Here is a 17792-nt window from a genome sequence, read left to right as displayed (position 1 = left end):
ACTTTTTTGGGGTCCACACTATGACTTTTGGGTCATACCCGGCTAATAAACCAGTTGGGTCAATTCCTAATTTATTCGGATGTTTTGGGCCTTTTCCAACATCACATCCTACCCAATTCAAATCCAAAACCCAACCAAATGAGTCCAGCATAAACTCTGATTCCAACAGCGGTGGTCGACTAACCAAAAAGAGAAAGCGATTTAGGAAAGGTAATCGCTCACCCTCCTATTTCGAGAATATACAAGCAACCTTTGGCAACAATTCATTCACGAAAATACTCGTTGCAGATAACCACAACATCCTGAACTCAACATTGGATCTAAATAAAAACCTAGATGTCAAGAAACTTCAAAATAGCGGGAAGAAAAATACTGACAATATGGAATCCAACGAAATCACTCAAACTGCAGCAATAGGGGCCGAGGTGGGATTCCAGATCGAAGCAAATAATCCTATCCTAGCTCAAATCATTGGTGAAACAGATGTGCAAACCTATACTAAATGAATTGCCTCTCATTAAATATAAGAGGGATTGGAGAGGACATCAAAGTTACATGGGCAAGACGTCTGAAGGTTCAACACAAGAGCAACTTCATTGGGCTTCAGGAGACTCAAATTACAGATTATTCCAAAATAGATATCAGGGGATGTAGGGACTCGGATGAATTTGACTTCGAAGGAACAAACTCGTGTGGGAGATCAGGTGGCCTAATTTCCATCAGGGACTCAAGGTTCTTCCAAAAATTAGAGGTGATCAAAGCAAGAAACTACTTAATTATAATTGGTATATGGGTAGGAGTTCCAGGAGAAACTATCTTCGCTAACATCTATGGACCTCATAATCTCATGGATCAAAACAAATTGTGGGTGGATCTACTACAAATTAAACAAGAGAAAAATGGAAAATAGATAATGTTTGGTGATTTAAACATCGTATGTTGATCAGGAGAAATATTCAATTCCCTATTTTTCCCATACGGTGCATCAGCTTTCAATAAATTCATTCACGAAGAAGGGATACATGATTTCAACATGGGCGTTGAAAAATACATGTACATGACTCAGACTGATGCGAAACTCAATAAGTTAGATAGATTCCTTCCATGTCCTGGATTTCTAAATGCTTTCGTTTCTCTCATAGTCATGACACACCTCAGAGAACTATATGATCATAGCCCAATCACTCTCGAATCAGTAAAGTCAGATTTTACCCCTCCCCCTTCAAATTCTATAATTCATGGCTTTTGTTAAATGGAATTGATGAAATTGTACACAATGCTTGGAGTGATGGGTTTTAGTCATAAGAACATCCTATGTGCTCATGCAAACCCTAATGCTTGGATCTAGGTTTCTCTATTGTACATGCAAGTTATCCAAGACTATAAACCCTAATTCTAACATACAAGTAATCATATTAACATACGAATGGGTTTAAGACACTACCTTGATTGTTATGTAGCAATAACAATCCCAAATCCTTCTTGTATTGACTTTAGAAAGCTTAGAGTCACAAATGTCACTCCTCTAATGGTTCACAAACACCATAAGCAAGAGGATGAAGAGGAGAGAGGATGGAGGCTGCCCAAAACGTGTTCTAACCCTAGAAGAGAAGTTCCCCACGTTTTTGAGCCTTAAGGGTTCTATATATATTGAGGCTATTAGGGTTATCTAACAAGGAAACCCTAATTTGGATGCTTAAGCCCTAAGCAACCCATAAACTCATTTAATTAAGGCCTTGGACGATTTCCTTATGGGCTTCCCCATATAATTCGTCCACTCCTTAATTTAAGACAATCCATAGCCCAAATTGCAATTATCATATAATTACAATTCCAGTCCCTTAAGTTTAATTAATCTCTTTTAGTCACAAAACTAATTACTAATTAATTCTTGACTAATATTAATTAAACAATATGATTTTTCCTTTAATATATTATTCCCATAATATATTAATAAATCATATTTAATCCTTTCTCTCCATAATTCATCCTATCAAGTTGCTTTAGTGAAGGCAACCCAAAAGGACCATGCACCATCGGGTCAAGTACATACCAAAATAGTTATGGACTTAGACACTAATCCAACAGTCTCCCACTTGGATAAGTCTAATAACTATTATGCGTATGACTTCAGATCCTGATCTGCAATCGTTGCTTTCCAAAGCCGTTGTCAACTCTGATCCTATCAGATACGTGTGTCCTTTAGATAAGGGATCATATATTCCTCCATTCTAGACATCGTAAGACATGATTTCTAATCATTCTCTTTGTACTATTTCTCGATCTCCAATTTATGACGACTGACTAATTGAACAAATCAAATTAGCCCTAGCCCGGCCGAGCATTTACGTTTGTCATCACTAAATCATCAAGGGGCCCAAAGATATCGCTTTTATCCTTCTTTGGATAAAAGGAACGGATAAACTTTGATACAATGCTTGCTTGCACTCACTCACCGAATCACACACAACAATATGCTTTATAACACCAAGTTACTAGTGCGTTTTCATATTATCAATGTGCAACCGATTAGCAAGATACAACTCACACATCTCGGTTTCAAGAATATAAGATGTTATCGTCTCACCAATCACTCGTGATACAATTCATGGAGTGATCCAAGTGAGCGTGGGTTTAATCCAATGCTCAAATTCATATTCATAAGCACTCATGAACGTTACAGCAAACATTTGCTTATGTCTAATACTCTTTTAGACAATCCACACACTAATTCATGACAGTCTTCATTCATACCTACTTCCAACATACAACGACTGTGGCCCGTTCGAATAATTTGACTGTTCTTAACCAATTAAATTATTCAGGAAGTCAAAATATGCAAAGTGAAACACAAGAATAATACTAATCCCATATGGCCTTAAACCTTTGAGTATAAATAAAACTCCTTTTATTTATCACCATATCGATTACTCATTATTTGTCGTTTCGGGTAATCAACTTCTTACTTGAATTATTACACTTGTCCCATGCTCCTAGCATGCACACAATGTTTACCTATGGTTCTTACTTTGTGAAATAGATCAAATTGAACACATTTCCAATCATTCTCATTTCACAACTCCAAATCCTTTTTCATAAGTGAAAGAATATCAAATTCTTGCTACTTATAGAATATGCTAGATTCTAACATTCCATGCAATGATTCTTTCGTAATGTCACTGCACCAAAGTCACAAAGACTATTGCCAATGATATTACAAAATCTTCTATCGGAGATTGTTACAAGACAATTCCTTAGATATGATGTCTCTCACTCAAAGTACATTCATTTGAACATCCTTTTGCATAAAAGTTTCTAATCTAGACATAGATTTTCAATATTCAATTCCCAATATGGACACGCTTCCATATTTTCCATATGACAACTCATTCTTAATAGAATCTTATCTATTCGTAATGATGTCGATATGGTCCATCCAATATGGAAACATTTCCATAATTTCCATATGACAACTCATTCTTAATAGAATATTTTCTATTCATAATAATGTCGATATGGTCCATTCAATACCATGCTTCCAACTACTCATAAGCAACCAATCCTCGTCGAACTTTGGATTGTCCTTTGATAGTTGTTTAATTATTTTAGTCAAAACCGATTCTAGTCCTTTTTCCCTCTAAATGCGCTAGACATTTTGAAAATCTTAGAATGGTCAAACATTAAAGCATTTGCAATCGATCCTATACCCGAAGCGTATGGGACACGACACATAATGTTTTATTTGCTATGTTCTCAAAATTCGAATTGTGAAAAGGAATGCCTAATCATAATCGAAATTTTAAGAACACACTATGTTTCTTTGACTAAGTTATTAACAATCCACAACCTAAGCCTTTAGATTTGAAATGAAGCATAATATTCTCTCCCTTAATTATAGCAAAACAACTATTCCATCCTTACGACTTTGCAAAGAATGACTCTTGTTTTCTATAATTAATATTGCCAACTTGCAATACTTGCCTTAATAATCATACAGTCATAACATTTATGCTCCCACTATCATGATGATTATTATAAACATAACACTTATGCTCCCACTAGCTTTGACATGTATTCATAAACATCTTAACTTTCAGAAAAACAATACCTATTGAATTTCTTAAGTCCATGTTTCTAATACTTAATGCTTTGATAATTTTTTTATCAAGGCTTCTCGAACTTATACATCTTTGCCTTAGATAGTTCATATGTATGTCTAAACACTTAAGACTAATTGCCAAACCTCACAATTCAAATTATGGAAAGGGATACCGTAACCATAATCGAATTCAAGAATGCAATTTTACAATCACTATCTTCTTAAAATCTTTCTTAGTGAAAGCATTTCCTCACAATCATTTTCATGAAGGAGGAAATCTTATGACACTTAGATTTAAACGGTGTATTTGTTCCTATCCATGTGAATTTGTCAAAACCAAAGTTTACGATAAATTCAAACTCATATGGATCGAACTTTCTTAATCTTGATTTCTTGCCTTATGGTGGCACAGCTGCCCACCATGTCTTCCAAGTAGTTAAGCAGCTTACCCTTTCCTACCAATGTACCTTTCATTGATTAAGGTGCCTTGCCTTTTATGCGTTCAAAATGAGAACTCATAGAACTCACATGCATAATTAACTCAATTGGAACGACACATAAACAAAATAATGTCAACACGATAGGTTGTAAACCTCAACTCGTGTGCTAGTGATGATCGATAAGGTTTATTTGATTTGTTCTTGAAAGTTTTCAAGACCATTAAGACTCCTACTGACTCTCTGACATATAAGATTCTCTTGTCAATAAACATTTCTTGACAAACAAATATTCAAGAGTTAGTGTAGTTTTTATCAAAACACTTCATAAATTGGTCCTAGTTGGTCTTTGTCTTATCCAAGACATCACAACTTTCCACATTTAATGAATGTCATAAACCTTCTTAATACTTGTCACTTATTGTCGCAATCTTAACTTTAAGACTTGTTATTGGAACGTAGTATGATTGACTTTTTGATTTAACCATTTCTTCAATTCTTGATTCCTCTTCTTAGACATTCAATTGTACTAAGACTTACTTAGAGGATCATTTGAGATATGGTTCTTAATCATTAAGACCTATCATAAAACATAGAAGGTACTCTCCCTTCTTCTTAGAATGGAGAACCTTTTATCTTTCTGCCTACATGATTCTTCTTATTCGTTTTGCTATTGATTTAAACCTTTTTAATCAATTCCGAATTACACTTAATCTTATAAGTATAATCATATTTACTAAACCTTTAGTAAATCATGACGAATATCTTTGTTACTCTTATGGTGAACTTGATCAACACACAACTTTGTGTACTCGATCTCCTAGTCCTTCACTTGACACTTTGTCAATGCATTAGTCTAATTTCCAAATATGAAATTTCTCATTCATCATGCAACCAATTGAAATTTGGGCGATGAGAAACTCTCCTTATTTGGTAAATTCTCGACATTTCCATAAATAAGAATCATATCCATTCGTTGTAGAAATATGAAAACATCAATTTTCATAACGATTTCATTGCAACGGAATAAACAAATAAATAAATAAGTCAAACGAAAATTTATTTTATTTATAAAAGCAGCGGAAAACATTTGTCCTTACAATGCAAAATCCATTGAAAACTATGCATTTCAAAAAGAAAATTTCTAGCAACTCTATCATAACTATCTAAACTCAAAATCTAATCTTCAAGTTCATGCGATCGAGATCCATTTCTTTGTGATTGGACTCATCTTGCTCTTTCATCAAGCTTCCTTTCTTTTCACCGATCCTACAAAACATTCAAATGCAATCTTATCACATAATGTATTTTGAATCAATGAATAGGAACTTAACGAAATTAGATAGTGGATTTTACCTGAAGCGCAACCATACTCTTTGACTTTCCCATCTTTGGAATCTTCAGGCTCTTGGGGCAGATTTCTATCCAACGCTCTTTCTTTTGGCAGCAAACGCAGGTTGGTTCTCCTAGAACGTCCTTGGAAGTATGGTTGGTTGACTTTCCCAACAAATACGCTCCATTGCTTCGCCAAATCATTTCTGATTCAGCACCAATGAGCATGTAAGTTAGGTCAATGAGGTTGTCGTCATGATCCATCATATAATACTTTCTTTTGAACTCATTATATGATTTAGGAAGTGACTGCAAAACCCAATTCACAGCCAACTCATCCGGGACTGACACACCCAACATTATCAACCTATCAATGTGTGATTTCATTCCTAGAACGTGGGCACACACAGGTTTACCATCTTCATGTTTCATTTCCAATAGGGATTTAGTGATGTTGAACCTTTCAATTCTTCGATCTTGTGGGTTAGGGAGAACAATTGGAGGAGGTGGAGGAAGTGAAGCATGATATCTTGTTCCTCGATCGAATCGTGGAATACCATCTTCATGTGGAATGCTTGTCCCACGGGATTTGGGAAGATCATAGTTGTCGAACTTTGACATCTACAAAACGGGAGAAAACGAATTCAAGTTAGTTGATCGATTGAGTCCTTTGTAAATCACCCAAATGAGATACTAAAGCTAGGACCCAACACAATACGCTACAACCTAGAAATGGGATGTCGTAATCTAGTTGCAGAATATTTGAAGGTAAGTGAATGACGATTCACTAATTTCCACCATGAAAAACAAAAAGAAATTTAAGTTTTAAATCTATGAAAACTCCTAGATCCTTTGAGATTCATTGAACATTTCAATGGCATGTTTAAATCTCGATATGCCCCTCTTGTTTGTGACTGGGATGCCGAGGATCCCAAAGCGGGTGTGAATAACCATGCAAACTTACATGGTGCCCTCACATGTTACAGTCACCTATTCGATGTGCCGGTAAACCACACACGCTCCACTGAACTATGACAAACATTGAGTCACCATTTTCTACCTTTGCTTAGAACCATTTAGTGTGCCGATAAACCACACACGATCCACTAACTTCTTCGCAAGGGCACAAAGTGTAATTTCATGGAATTGCATCAATTCACTTTGCCTAAGTAACTAAGATTGGGAATTTGTGAAAACATTTAGTTACTTTTGTATTTCATTATACTTATAATGGAAGGTTTCGTCCTATCCTACCCGTTCGGCTAACGACCCTCAACTAGTCAAGAGTGCGGTGGGTAAGAGTGGATACCCATTCAATAGTCATATTATAGGCAATTTCCTTAAACACCCCTTATAGACCAGCTTCTTGAATGAGGCCTACTAATGGTAAGACTGAATTTTACTCATATATATATATATATATATATATATATATATATATATATATATATATATATATATATATATATAATGTTAGACTTTTAATGTTATATATAGTATAGGGTGTATTTTACACTTTTAAAATACTAGGTGGTCAAATTTAACAATTATACTCTTAGTTCAATTAAATTGTAAACCTAAACTTTTATGGATTTATTAAACCTCTTTTAATTATACACCTTAATTAATTAATAAAACCACAAGGGTGTGATTTGAACTTTTCAAAACATTACTAGGGTTTTAGAAATTAACATTCCTAATTAAACCTTTTAATCAACTTTTAAATTCCAAAACTTGAGGGCAAGTTTTGAAACATTTCAAAATCATTAGGGTTTAGAATTTAAATATACATCAAAATTAAACTTTTAATCAAAATTTAAATTCCAAAACTTGAGGGCAAGTTTTGAAACATTTCAAAACATTAGGGTTTCAACTATTTAAATTTCAAAACAACAAAACTTTTGGGTTCAAATTTAAACTATAAAACTTAAAGGGGAAAATATGAAACTTTTCATAACAACAAGGATCAAATAACAAATAATCTAAATTAACATTTAATCACATAATTATCTGTATTTGATTAATTTAATGATTTGTTGCAAAACAATTTACCAATTTAATTAAAATAATTAATCAATTATCACATAAGGAAACAAATATTTTATTAATTGATAAATATCTTCAATTAGATCAAGAATATAGTCAAATATATCATAAAATCGGATTTATATTGATCTAATATGATAAATGCAAGTATCTCAAAGATAAACAGCAAGAAATCCCGAAATTAGCTCCATCTGACGCTCGAACTCGCCGAGTACCTCCATGAACTCGCCGAGTCCATGATGCAAAACCACAAAAATCGATTTTTTTTCAATATACAAGGCATCAATACAATAGAAACCAATCTAGGCTCTGATACCACTGATGGGTTTTAGTCATAAGAACATCCTATGTGCTCAATACAAACCCTAATGTTTGGATCTAGGTTTCTCTATTGTACATGCAAGTTATCCAAGACTATAAACCCTAATTCTAACATACAAGTAATCATATTAACATAAGAATGGGTTTAAGACATTACCTTGATTGTTATGTAGCAATAACAATCCCAAATCCTTCTTGTATTGACTTTAGAAAGCTTAGAGTCACAAATGTCACTCCTCTAAAGGTTCACAAACACCATAAGCAAGCGGATGAAGAGGAGAGAGGATGGAGGCTGCCCAAAACGTGTTCTAACCCTAGAAGAGAAGTTCCCCACGTTTTTTAGCCTTAAGGGTTCTATATATAGTGAGGCTATTAGGGTTATCTAACAAGGAAACCCTAATTTGGATGCTTAAGCCCTAAGCAACCCATAGAATCCTTTAATTAAGGCCTTGGACGATTTCCTTATAGGCTTCCCCATAGAATTCTTCCACTCCTTAATTTAAGACAATCCATAGCCCAAATTGCAATTATCATATAATTACAATTCCAGTCCCTTAAGTTTAATTAATCTCTTTTAGTCACAAAACTAATTACTAATTAATTCTTGACTAATATTAATTAAACAATATGATTTTTCCTTTAATATATTATTCTCATAATATATTAATAAATCATATTTAATCATTTCTCTCCATAATTCATCCTATCAAGTTGCTTTGGTGAAGGCAACCCAAAAGGACCATGCACCATCGGGTCAAGTACATACCAAAATAGTTATGGACTTAGACACTAATCCAATATGGAGAAGGTTCAACGGATATGGTACAACAGACACATATCTAGCAGCTAAATTAAAACATATAAAAGAGGAGATAATGAAATGGAGACGTGAAGAACACAAAAAAGAAAAACGAGAACTAACGCAGTTAAAAGACACTGTAGCCAACATTGAGAAGATAGTCGAAACTCAGACCCTAACTAGTGAAGAATTGACAACTCGGAGCAATGGAATTCAAAAGATACTTGAACTCGAGAAAGTCTCGGTTATGAATCTAAAACAGAAGTCATGTGTGAAATGGACTATCGATGGGGACGAAAACACGAAGTTTTTTCATGGATTCATAAATAACAACATAAGGAAAAACAAAATATCAGGTCTTATGGTGAATGGGAGATGGATCATGGAAGTAAAAGACATTAGAGACGAAGCTTTAAGATTTTTCAAAAATGAATTCAAGGAGCAATGGGTTTCTAGACCTAAGTTGATCAACCAATGTATTCGCTCAATCTCCATGATGGATGCTATTCGTCTAAAAGCCCCGATCACCCTTGAAGAAATCAAATCAGCTGTTTGGGCTTGCGGTAGTGATAAAGCACCTAGGCCTGATGGATTCACTCTCAAATTCATAAAAAAATACTGAAACACGAATGTAAATCCTCTTTTATTACCCTCTCCCCAAAAGTTAAGGGTCCATCAACGCTTGGAGACTACCGAATAATAAATCTAATCGGGTGTTTGTATAAAATAATCACAAAGATCTTAGCCACTAGAATCAAGCAGGTTATTGGCAGTGTCATTGGGGAGGTTCAATCAGCATATGTGGAGGGGTGTAACTGTTGGATTAGTGTCTATGGTTGTAACCATATTTGGTAAGTACTTGACCCGGTTGTGCATGGTCCTTTTGGGTTGCCTTCAACAAAGCAACTTGACTGGAGAAATAGATGAAGAGAGAGGTTATTATGATTTATTAATATGTTATAAGAATAATATATTAAAGGAGAAATCATATTTGTTTAATTAATATTGGTTAATAATTAATTAGGAATTAATTTTGTGATCAAGTGTAATTAATTAAACTAGAGGGGCTGAATTGTAATTAAGTGATAGTTGCAAAGTAGGGCAATGATTATCCTTGTTAAAGGGTGGACGATTTCAAGGATAAGGATATCTTTAAAATCATCCAAGGTCCAAGGGATAAGGGCTTTTCAAGGCTTATATTATGGTTGCTTAGTGGGCAAGTAATCAGATAAGGATAAGGACTGAAACCCTAATCCTAACCCTATATAAAGACCCCTAGGCCTTCAGAAATCATTCCACCTATTCTCTGGAGATACCCAGGCCGATTTTTGTTTCTCCTCTCTCTCTCTCTCTCTCTCTATATATATATATATATATATATATATATATATATATATATATATATATATATATATATATATAGTTTCTCCAATTGCTTGTGGTGTTTGTGAGCCATTAGAGGCATTGCATTTGTGGTGCTTGCTTTCAAGACAAAGGGTTTGGAGATTTGAGTTGTTATTACAATATAACAACAAGAGGTATGTGATCTAACCTTTTATGTGAATTTCGAAAAATAGCATTGTACATTAGGGTTTTATTCTTGTGTTCATAATGTTGAATATCTAATAGTGAAGACATAGATTCAAAGCTAGGGTTGCATGTACACATAGGATTGTTTGTATAAAACCCATCAGTAACATCTTGGACGGGCCTTTAATAATAAATGAGGTATATGCTTGGGCGAAACGTGTATAAAAGAAGGTTCTCCTATTTAAAGTTGATTTTGACAAAGCCTTTATCAATTGGGAATACTTAGATTCCATTCTACTTCAGATGGGATTCGACAACAAATGGCGCTCATGGATTAGAGGTTGTCTTTCTTCATCTCGTGTGTCGATCATGGTCAATAGTTCCCTAACAATGGAGTTCGACATAACCAAAGGATTAAGGCAAGGAGACCCACTCTTGCTGTTTCTATTCATTATTGCTATGGAAGGCCTAAATATAAGCAATGGAATTTGAAAAAGAAAAAGGAATATACGCCGGAGTACAACTTCCAAGAAATGGACCATAAATCTCTCATCTCTTTTACGCTGATGATGCTTTATTTTTCGGTGAATGGTCCAAGTCCAACTTGAAAAATATCGCTCGTATTTTAAAGTGCTTTTATGTATCATTTGGTCTAAAAGTCAACTTTCACAAATCCAAAGTCTTTGGCATTGAAACTTCAAATCACGAAACTTCCCAATGGGCCAACATTCTTGGATGTGTGGTAGATGCATTACCTTTTACCTATCTAGGTGTTCCTGTTGGAGCTAATATGAACCTAAAAAAGAATTGGTTGCCAATTATTAACAAATTTAGGGCCAAATTATCGAAGTGGAAATCAAAAACACTTTCTTTTAGAGGTCGTCTAACCCTCGTGAATCGGTACTCGGGAATCTTCCCACGTTCTATCTATCGCTCTTCAACGCAACAATTGGCGTTATTGAAACCTTAGAGAATATTTGTAGAAGGTTTCTATGGGGAGGCAACGAAAATAAGCAGAAAATCCATTGGGTTTCATGGGAGAAGATTATCGCATCAAAAGATAATGGGGGACTTGGAGTGGGATCAATACGGGCTTTAAACATCGCTCTAATGGCCAAGTGGTGGTGGAGGTTGAAAACCGAACCCTCCTCCTTGTGGTGTCGTACCATAACTTGAATCCATCTTCTTCAAAATACGTCAGTTGAATATCTTTCGAAAAAGACCATAACCGGAGTATGGAATAAAATTGGCAACACAAAGAAAGATATTAACTCCTTTAGTCTAAGTTTTGACAGTATATGCAGGAGGATCATTAATTCAGACAATGAAACCCAATTCTGGAACGACATATGGCATGGCACAGGTACCCTAAAATCACAATTCCTGTTACTATATGTTATGGAAAAGAAAAAGAGTTGTACCGTAGCCGAAAGAATTACTAATAATGGACCTTTGTGGCAATGGAAATCTACTCCTGTTGATCATGATACATGTTTAGAGTTGGACCGACTAAACAGGACTATTGAACAATTCAAAATTAAGTCGGGACCGGATAAATGGATTTGTCCGTTAAATAAAGAAGGTAGATACACAATTGCTTCATTGAGGATGAAAATTGATAACATACATATAAACAACTCAGTGCAGTATAGAGTAAACTCGAGTAGAACAATTCCTTTAAAAGTCATTTGCTTCATCTGGAGAGCCGCTCTTGGACGTATACCATCCGCGATTGCACTTCAACATAGAGGAACCCATATTGAGTCTACATTATGCGGATCCTGTATTGGTGACCAGGAATGTGCTGATCATATTCTTGTGAAGTGCCCTTATGCTTACAAGGTGCGAGAACAAATCTTCCTTTGGTGTTGTATAGACTTGTGTACAACTCACAGTGTAGGCGATCTTTTAAAGTCAACTGTAACATGGGGTCGTTATCCCAAAAAAGAGAACGTTTTATGGCTATATGTTACCGGATGATATGAGCGCTATGGAAACATAGAAACAGGTGTTTATTTCAAGAGGTGTTCTATGCTCCATCTATAGTGGTGGAAAATGTGAAAGGAATGGTGTTTACATGGCTCAAATGAAGGGCAAAGGAAACATTTGTAGTTGGGTTGAATGGAATCAATCCCCATTTTCTCTTTTGTAATTGACTATGTTTTTCTGTTTTCTTTTCCCATGTTAGCTTCTTGCTATTCGTGGTTATTTTAATATATCGGCTCCTTCCAAAAAAAAACATAATTTTTCGTATGTTCCATTATAATAATCAGGTTATTCGTTTGTTATTAGTAATTTATTATCAGTTGGTACGTTGGGAGCGACAAGAACATTAATATGTTTCTGGTTGACAAGAAGAGAAGCATTAATGAGTTTTCACATAGTGGACATGAATGAATGCTACCATGCATTGATGCAAGTATCGAAGACACGGTTCTTTTGATCCTTTCTCACGATTATTATTTTTAATTTTTTTTGCAAGTGGGAGTCGTGTGTTTGACCGTACTAATTACTTAGTAAGCGGATGAGCCGCCCTTTCCCGTCTCTACCACATGCAGTACTGGCACTCACTACCAGTCCTCCAATGACCCCGATGATCCTTTAGTAAAATATAAATAGAAATAGATAACCTTATCTCCCTGACACCATATTCCTACAACTTGACCTTTAAAAAAAAAAAAAAACTCCTCCCGTACTCTTTAGCTTTTCTATAATGGGCCCATTCGACCCCCCAAACCACAAATACCAACTTGCCACGTGCCATATTCATTGTATTCTTAACGATTTCTTTCACTTTCACTCATAACAACCCGACTTCTTCTTTTTGTTTCTAACTTGCTACTATTCGAAGATGTTTTTAATCGATATATATTACCACACAACTTGCACCAAAAGCAATTATTAATTTTGTACTTTTCTTTTACTCAAGGCAGTATGATTAAATTAGGGACACGGATATGATTTAGTTAAAGAATGATATATATATATATATATATATATATATATATATATATATATATATATATATATGTCCATACCCAAACCTCAATCATTCAGTTGTTATATATGCACAACGCCTTACCCCTCTAATTTCACAACCACCACTGGGACTGCAGGGAGAAAATTAAAAATGCATATGCCCGCCAACACCCTGCTACCTCACTACTTGTTTCCTATTCTCTTCCTCCTGGTTGTCTCTTGGCCGGCCGGACATGCCGACCATCACAATCACCGTCATCGTCACCCATTTGCATGCGACCCCAGTAACGCCGCCGTGAAGGACTTGCCGTTTTGCAAGGTTAAATTGCCAATCGCAGAGAGAGTGAGGGACTTGCTTAGCCGGCTGACATTGAAAGAGAAGGTCGGGCTGTTGGTGGACAATGCGACGGCAGTGCCCCGCCTGGGGATGCTGGGGTATGAATGGTGGTCGGAAGCTCTTCATGGTGTCTCTAATGTGGGTCCTGGAACCAGATTCGGTGGTGACTTCCCTGGCGCCACCGCATTCCCTCAGGTCATCACCACCGCTGCTTCCTTCAATGCGTCCTTATGGGAAGAAATCGGTAGGGTGAGTTCTCTAGATCATCATAACTTTATTACAATTTACAAATGAAATAATTAATAATGAAACTAAACCAAAACAAATCATTTCAAAATGGTAGTGGTGATTGGTGATCAATGTCTCTGACAAGCTAAGTTATATTTCCAAAGCAATTCACCAAGGGTAGGGTATTTACGTAATTTTACCTATAACTTGTATATATTCCCTTTCTTTTTCTGCCTTTATGGAAAAAACTTTTAAAAAGCAATAGGCGTAGCTTACTTTGTGAAAAAAAAAAAAAAAATACTACCACTTATAACAAAAATAGAAATATAACGGTACGTCTGAGGCTCACCACATGCTAGAAGATTCTAAGACTTTCCATTTTTTTTTCCTGTGTTGAAATACATAGTAAGTATGTAGTTCAATTAGTTAATCAGTAGATGCATAGCCAACAGCACCATTAATCTTGATTTTGTGATCATATTCATATATTTATATATATGGGGTGGGGTTTAGGTGGTGTCTGATGAAGCCAGAGCAATGTACAATGGAGGCATGGCAGGATTAACATACTGGAGCCCAAACGTGAACATATTTAGAGACCCAAGATGGGGACGAGGCCAAGAGACTCCCGGTGAAGACCCAATAGTCGCCGGTGAATACGCCGCCAGATATGTCAGAGGACTGCAGGGCAACCTCCCCGGTGACCGCCTCAAGGTAGCTGCGTGTTGCAAGCACTACACTGCCTACGATCTTGATAACTGGAGTGGGGTCGATCGCTTCCATTTTAATGCCAAGGTAAACACGTCGTTACTTTCAATAATTTTATTATAATCGGTATGAGTATGAATGTATGATCGAGAGACCCGAATCGTGATTGATATTCTTATTTTGGAAATAGGTGCACTAACACTGACAGTCACTATATATATTGAACCAATAATTAATGAATGCCTCGGTTAGTGTGATGATAATTGGTTCTTGACCCAACACCCTATATATATATATATATATATATATATATATATATATATATATATATATATATATATATATATATATATATATATATATATATATATATATATATATATATATTAAATACTTTTTTACTTCTTCTACGTATCATTCTATCCAGTATCATTCTATCCAATAAAATATATGGTATGTGTAATATTTAATGTTTAATGATCTTTTAGGATATTAATAGGAAACATATCTTCATTTAAATGGTTATAAGAATTGGTAGAATATATATATATATGAATGAATGAATGTGAATGGAGCAGGTAAGCAAGCAGGAAATGAAAGATACATTTGAAGTACCATTTAGAGAATGTGTGATGCAAGGGAAGGTGGCAAGTGTTATGTGCTCTTACAATCAAGTCAACGGGATTCCAACCTGTGCTGACCCTAGACTTCTTCGTGACACCATTCGTGGGGCTTGGGGACTCAATGGGTACATAGTCTCAGATTGCGACTCTGTTGGAGTATTGTTTGATAATCAACACTACACTGCCACCCCTGAAGAAGCTGCTGCAGATGCAATCAAAGCAGGTGGTTAATTAACTATCATCAAAATATTTCAGTTTTCATAAATGAGTAAAAATATGCTTATACTAATGTTTTTTTTTTTCTTCTTCTTGTGTACTGTTTAATTAATTAGGTTTGGATTTGGACTGTGGGCCATTCCTAGGAATCCACACACAGGGTGCATTGGATGGAGGTCTGTTGAAGGAGATTGACGTGGACAGTGCATTAGTGAACACCCTTACAGTTGAAATGAGACTAGGGATGTTTGATGGATCAGGGGATGATGTGTTTGGTAAGCTTGGGCCAAGGGATGTGTGCACCCGGAGCAATCAGGAGCTTGCCCTGGATGCAGCGAGACAAGGGATTGTTCTTCTCAAGAACCATGGGCCTTCACTTCCTTTATCCCAAAGACGCCACCGTAGTGTTGCTGTTATTGGGCCTAATTCAGATGTAACCGTGACAATGATTGGAAACTATGCTGGTATTGCATGTGGATACACAACTCCTCTCCAAGGAATAGGGAGATACACACGAACCATTCACCACAGGGGTTGCTCCAACGTAAATTGCAAGAATGCTCATTTGTTTGGTGATGCCATCACTGCAGCTCGCCAGGCAGATGCAACTGTTCTGGTCATGGGTTTGGACCAGTCGATAGAGGCAGAGTTCAAAGACAGAGATGGATTGCTTTTACCAGGTTATCAACAAGAACTTGTAACCAAAGTTGCTGCATCATCAAAGGGACCCACCATATTGGTGGTCATGTCTGGAGGGCCTGTTGATGTGTCTTTTGCTGAGCATGACCCTAAAGTCACTTCCATTCTTTGGGTTGGGTACCCTGGCCAAGCTGGAGGCACTGCCATTGCTGACGTGTTGTTTGGAACTCATAATCCAGGAGGAAAGCTACCAATGACGTGGTATAAACAAGAGTACCTCTCCAAGGTGCCAATGACAACAATGGACATGAGATCAAACGAAGCAACGGGTTACCCAGGTCGGACTTATCGTTTCTACAAAGGCCCCCTTCTTGTGTATCCTTTTGGTCATGGCTTCAGCTACACTAATTTCATTCACACGCTCGCTACTGCTCCGGCAATTTTCACGGTTCCAGTTGACGGTCGCCATAAGAATACAACTACTAATAATGCAATAAGGGTGACGCATGCCAAGTGTGCTGGGCTTTCTCTTGGTCTACAAGTGGATGTTAAGAATGCAGGGTCTAAAGATGGGTCACATACGCTGCTTGTGTACTCGACCCCACCGGTTGGTCACTGGGGTCCACACAAACAGCTGGTGGCATTTGCGAAGGTCCATGTGCCAGCTAGGACACAGCTCAGGGTGCCTATAAACATTCATGTCTGCAAATTCTTGAGTGTTGTTGACAGGTCTGGTGTTAGGAGAATTCCTATGGGTCAACATAGTCTTCACATTGGCGATATCAAACATCTTCTCTCCATTCAATCGACTCCGCTAGGGGTGATCAAGTCCTAAATTTTTGCTGGATTTTGGCATTCATAAGCACAAATATAAAATTTTCACAAGTATACCTCAAAGATCAGACGTGAGGATGGATGAGGATGAATCTTCTCCACTATATATAACTTCAATTGCTAAATATTGGCGGTTGCTCCGCTCATTCAGTTACAGATCGAATTAGGCAAAATATGAAAAAACTTAAGTAGAAGATTCTTTAAATTTCGATTAGTATTTTTAGATTAAAATATGAACAAATTGAATTGGGTCAAAGCTGCGAGACCTGATTTTTCTTTTTGCTACAATTTTTTGGTAATTTGGTATTTTAGGTCATAAGAGATTTTCATAATTGTAATGGCTAACATACAACCCCCCCCCCCCCCCCCCCCCCCCCCCACACACACACACACATCCAACATCCAAATTCAAAAAAGAAAAACTGTAAGAGTATTCAAATCTTACACAAAACAACTATGATCTATTTACAATGGACAACATCCTTATTTATATATAGAAGTCTATTAAAACATAACAATTATATCACAGAGGAAAATTTTAAAAATACTTAAATCTTACATAAAACAACTATGATCTATTTACAATAAGCAAAACCTTTATTTATACACAGAAGTCTATCACAACATAACAATTATATCACATATGATATGACTAGACACTGTT

At 36.1% G+C, this 17792-nt stretch overlaps 2 protein-coding genes across 3 annotated transcripts; both read left to right on the top strand.

Annotated features, from left to right (window-relative positions):
- The first annotated feature begins 9011 nt into the window (after positions 1-9011).
- Positions 9012-9656, top strand: LOC145014776 (uncharacterized). Its single transcript, XM_078973217.1, has one exon. It carries the CDS (start codon positions 9012-9014, stop codon positions 9654-9656), a length of 645 nt encoding a protein of 214 aa, XP_078829343.1.
- A 3951-nt stretch (positions 9657-13607) lies between these two features.
- Positions 13608-17460, top strand: BXL2 (beta-xylosidase 2). Of its 2 annotated transcripts, none has more exons than XM_078973560.1 (4): positions 13608-14129; positions 14622-14903; positions 15395-15662; positions 15772-17460. In XM_078973560.1, the coding sequence occupies exons 1-4, from the start codon at positions 13695-13697 to the stop codon at positions 17127-17129; spliced, it is 2343 nt and encodes a 780-aa protein (XP_078829686.1). In that variant the 5' UTR covers positions 13608-13694; the 3' UTR covers positions 17130-17460. The 2 variants fall into 2 exon arrangements, with proteins under 2 accessions (XP_078829686.1, XP_078829687.1); XM_078973561.1 differs by having other exon boundaries at positions 13822-14124.
- Positions 17461-17792: the final 332 nt, after the last annotated feature.

The sequence above is a fragment of the Lactuca saligna genome, chromosome 9, assembly GCF_052625555.1.
Source record: "Lactuca saligna cultivar CGN05327 chromosome 9, ASM5262555v1, whole genome shotgun sequence".
Taxonomy (NCBI): Eukaryota; Viridiplantae; Streptophyta; class Magnoliopsida; order Asterales; family Asteraceae; genus Lactuca; species Lactuca saligna.
Note: the sequence above shows the minus strand (reverse complement) of the source record. Positions and strands in the feature narration are given on the sequence as shown.

Bases quoted from the DNA above. Each gene is read 5' to 3' on its own strand.
- LOC145014776 (XM_078973217.1), top strand. From the start codon at position 9,012: ATGGACTTAGACACTAATCCAATATGGAGAAGGTTCAACGGATATGGT.
- BXL2 (XM_078973560.1), top strand. From the start codon at position 13,695: ATGCATATGCCCGCCAACACCCTGCTACCTCACTACTTGTTTCCTATT. The intron at 14,130-14,621 runs GTGAGTTCTCTA...GGTGGGGTTTAG, and splicing joins TATGGGAAGAAATCGGTAGG to GTGGTGTCTGATGAAGCCAG. The intron at 15,663-15,771 runs GTGGTTAATTAA...TTAATTAATTAG, and splicing joins TGCAGATGCAATCAAAGCAG to GTTTGGATTTGGACTGTGGG.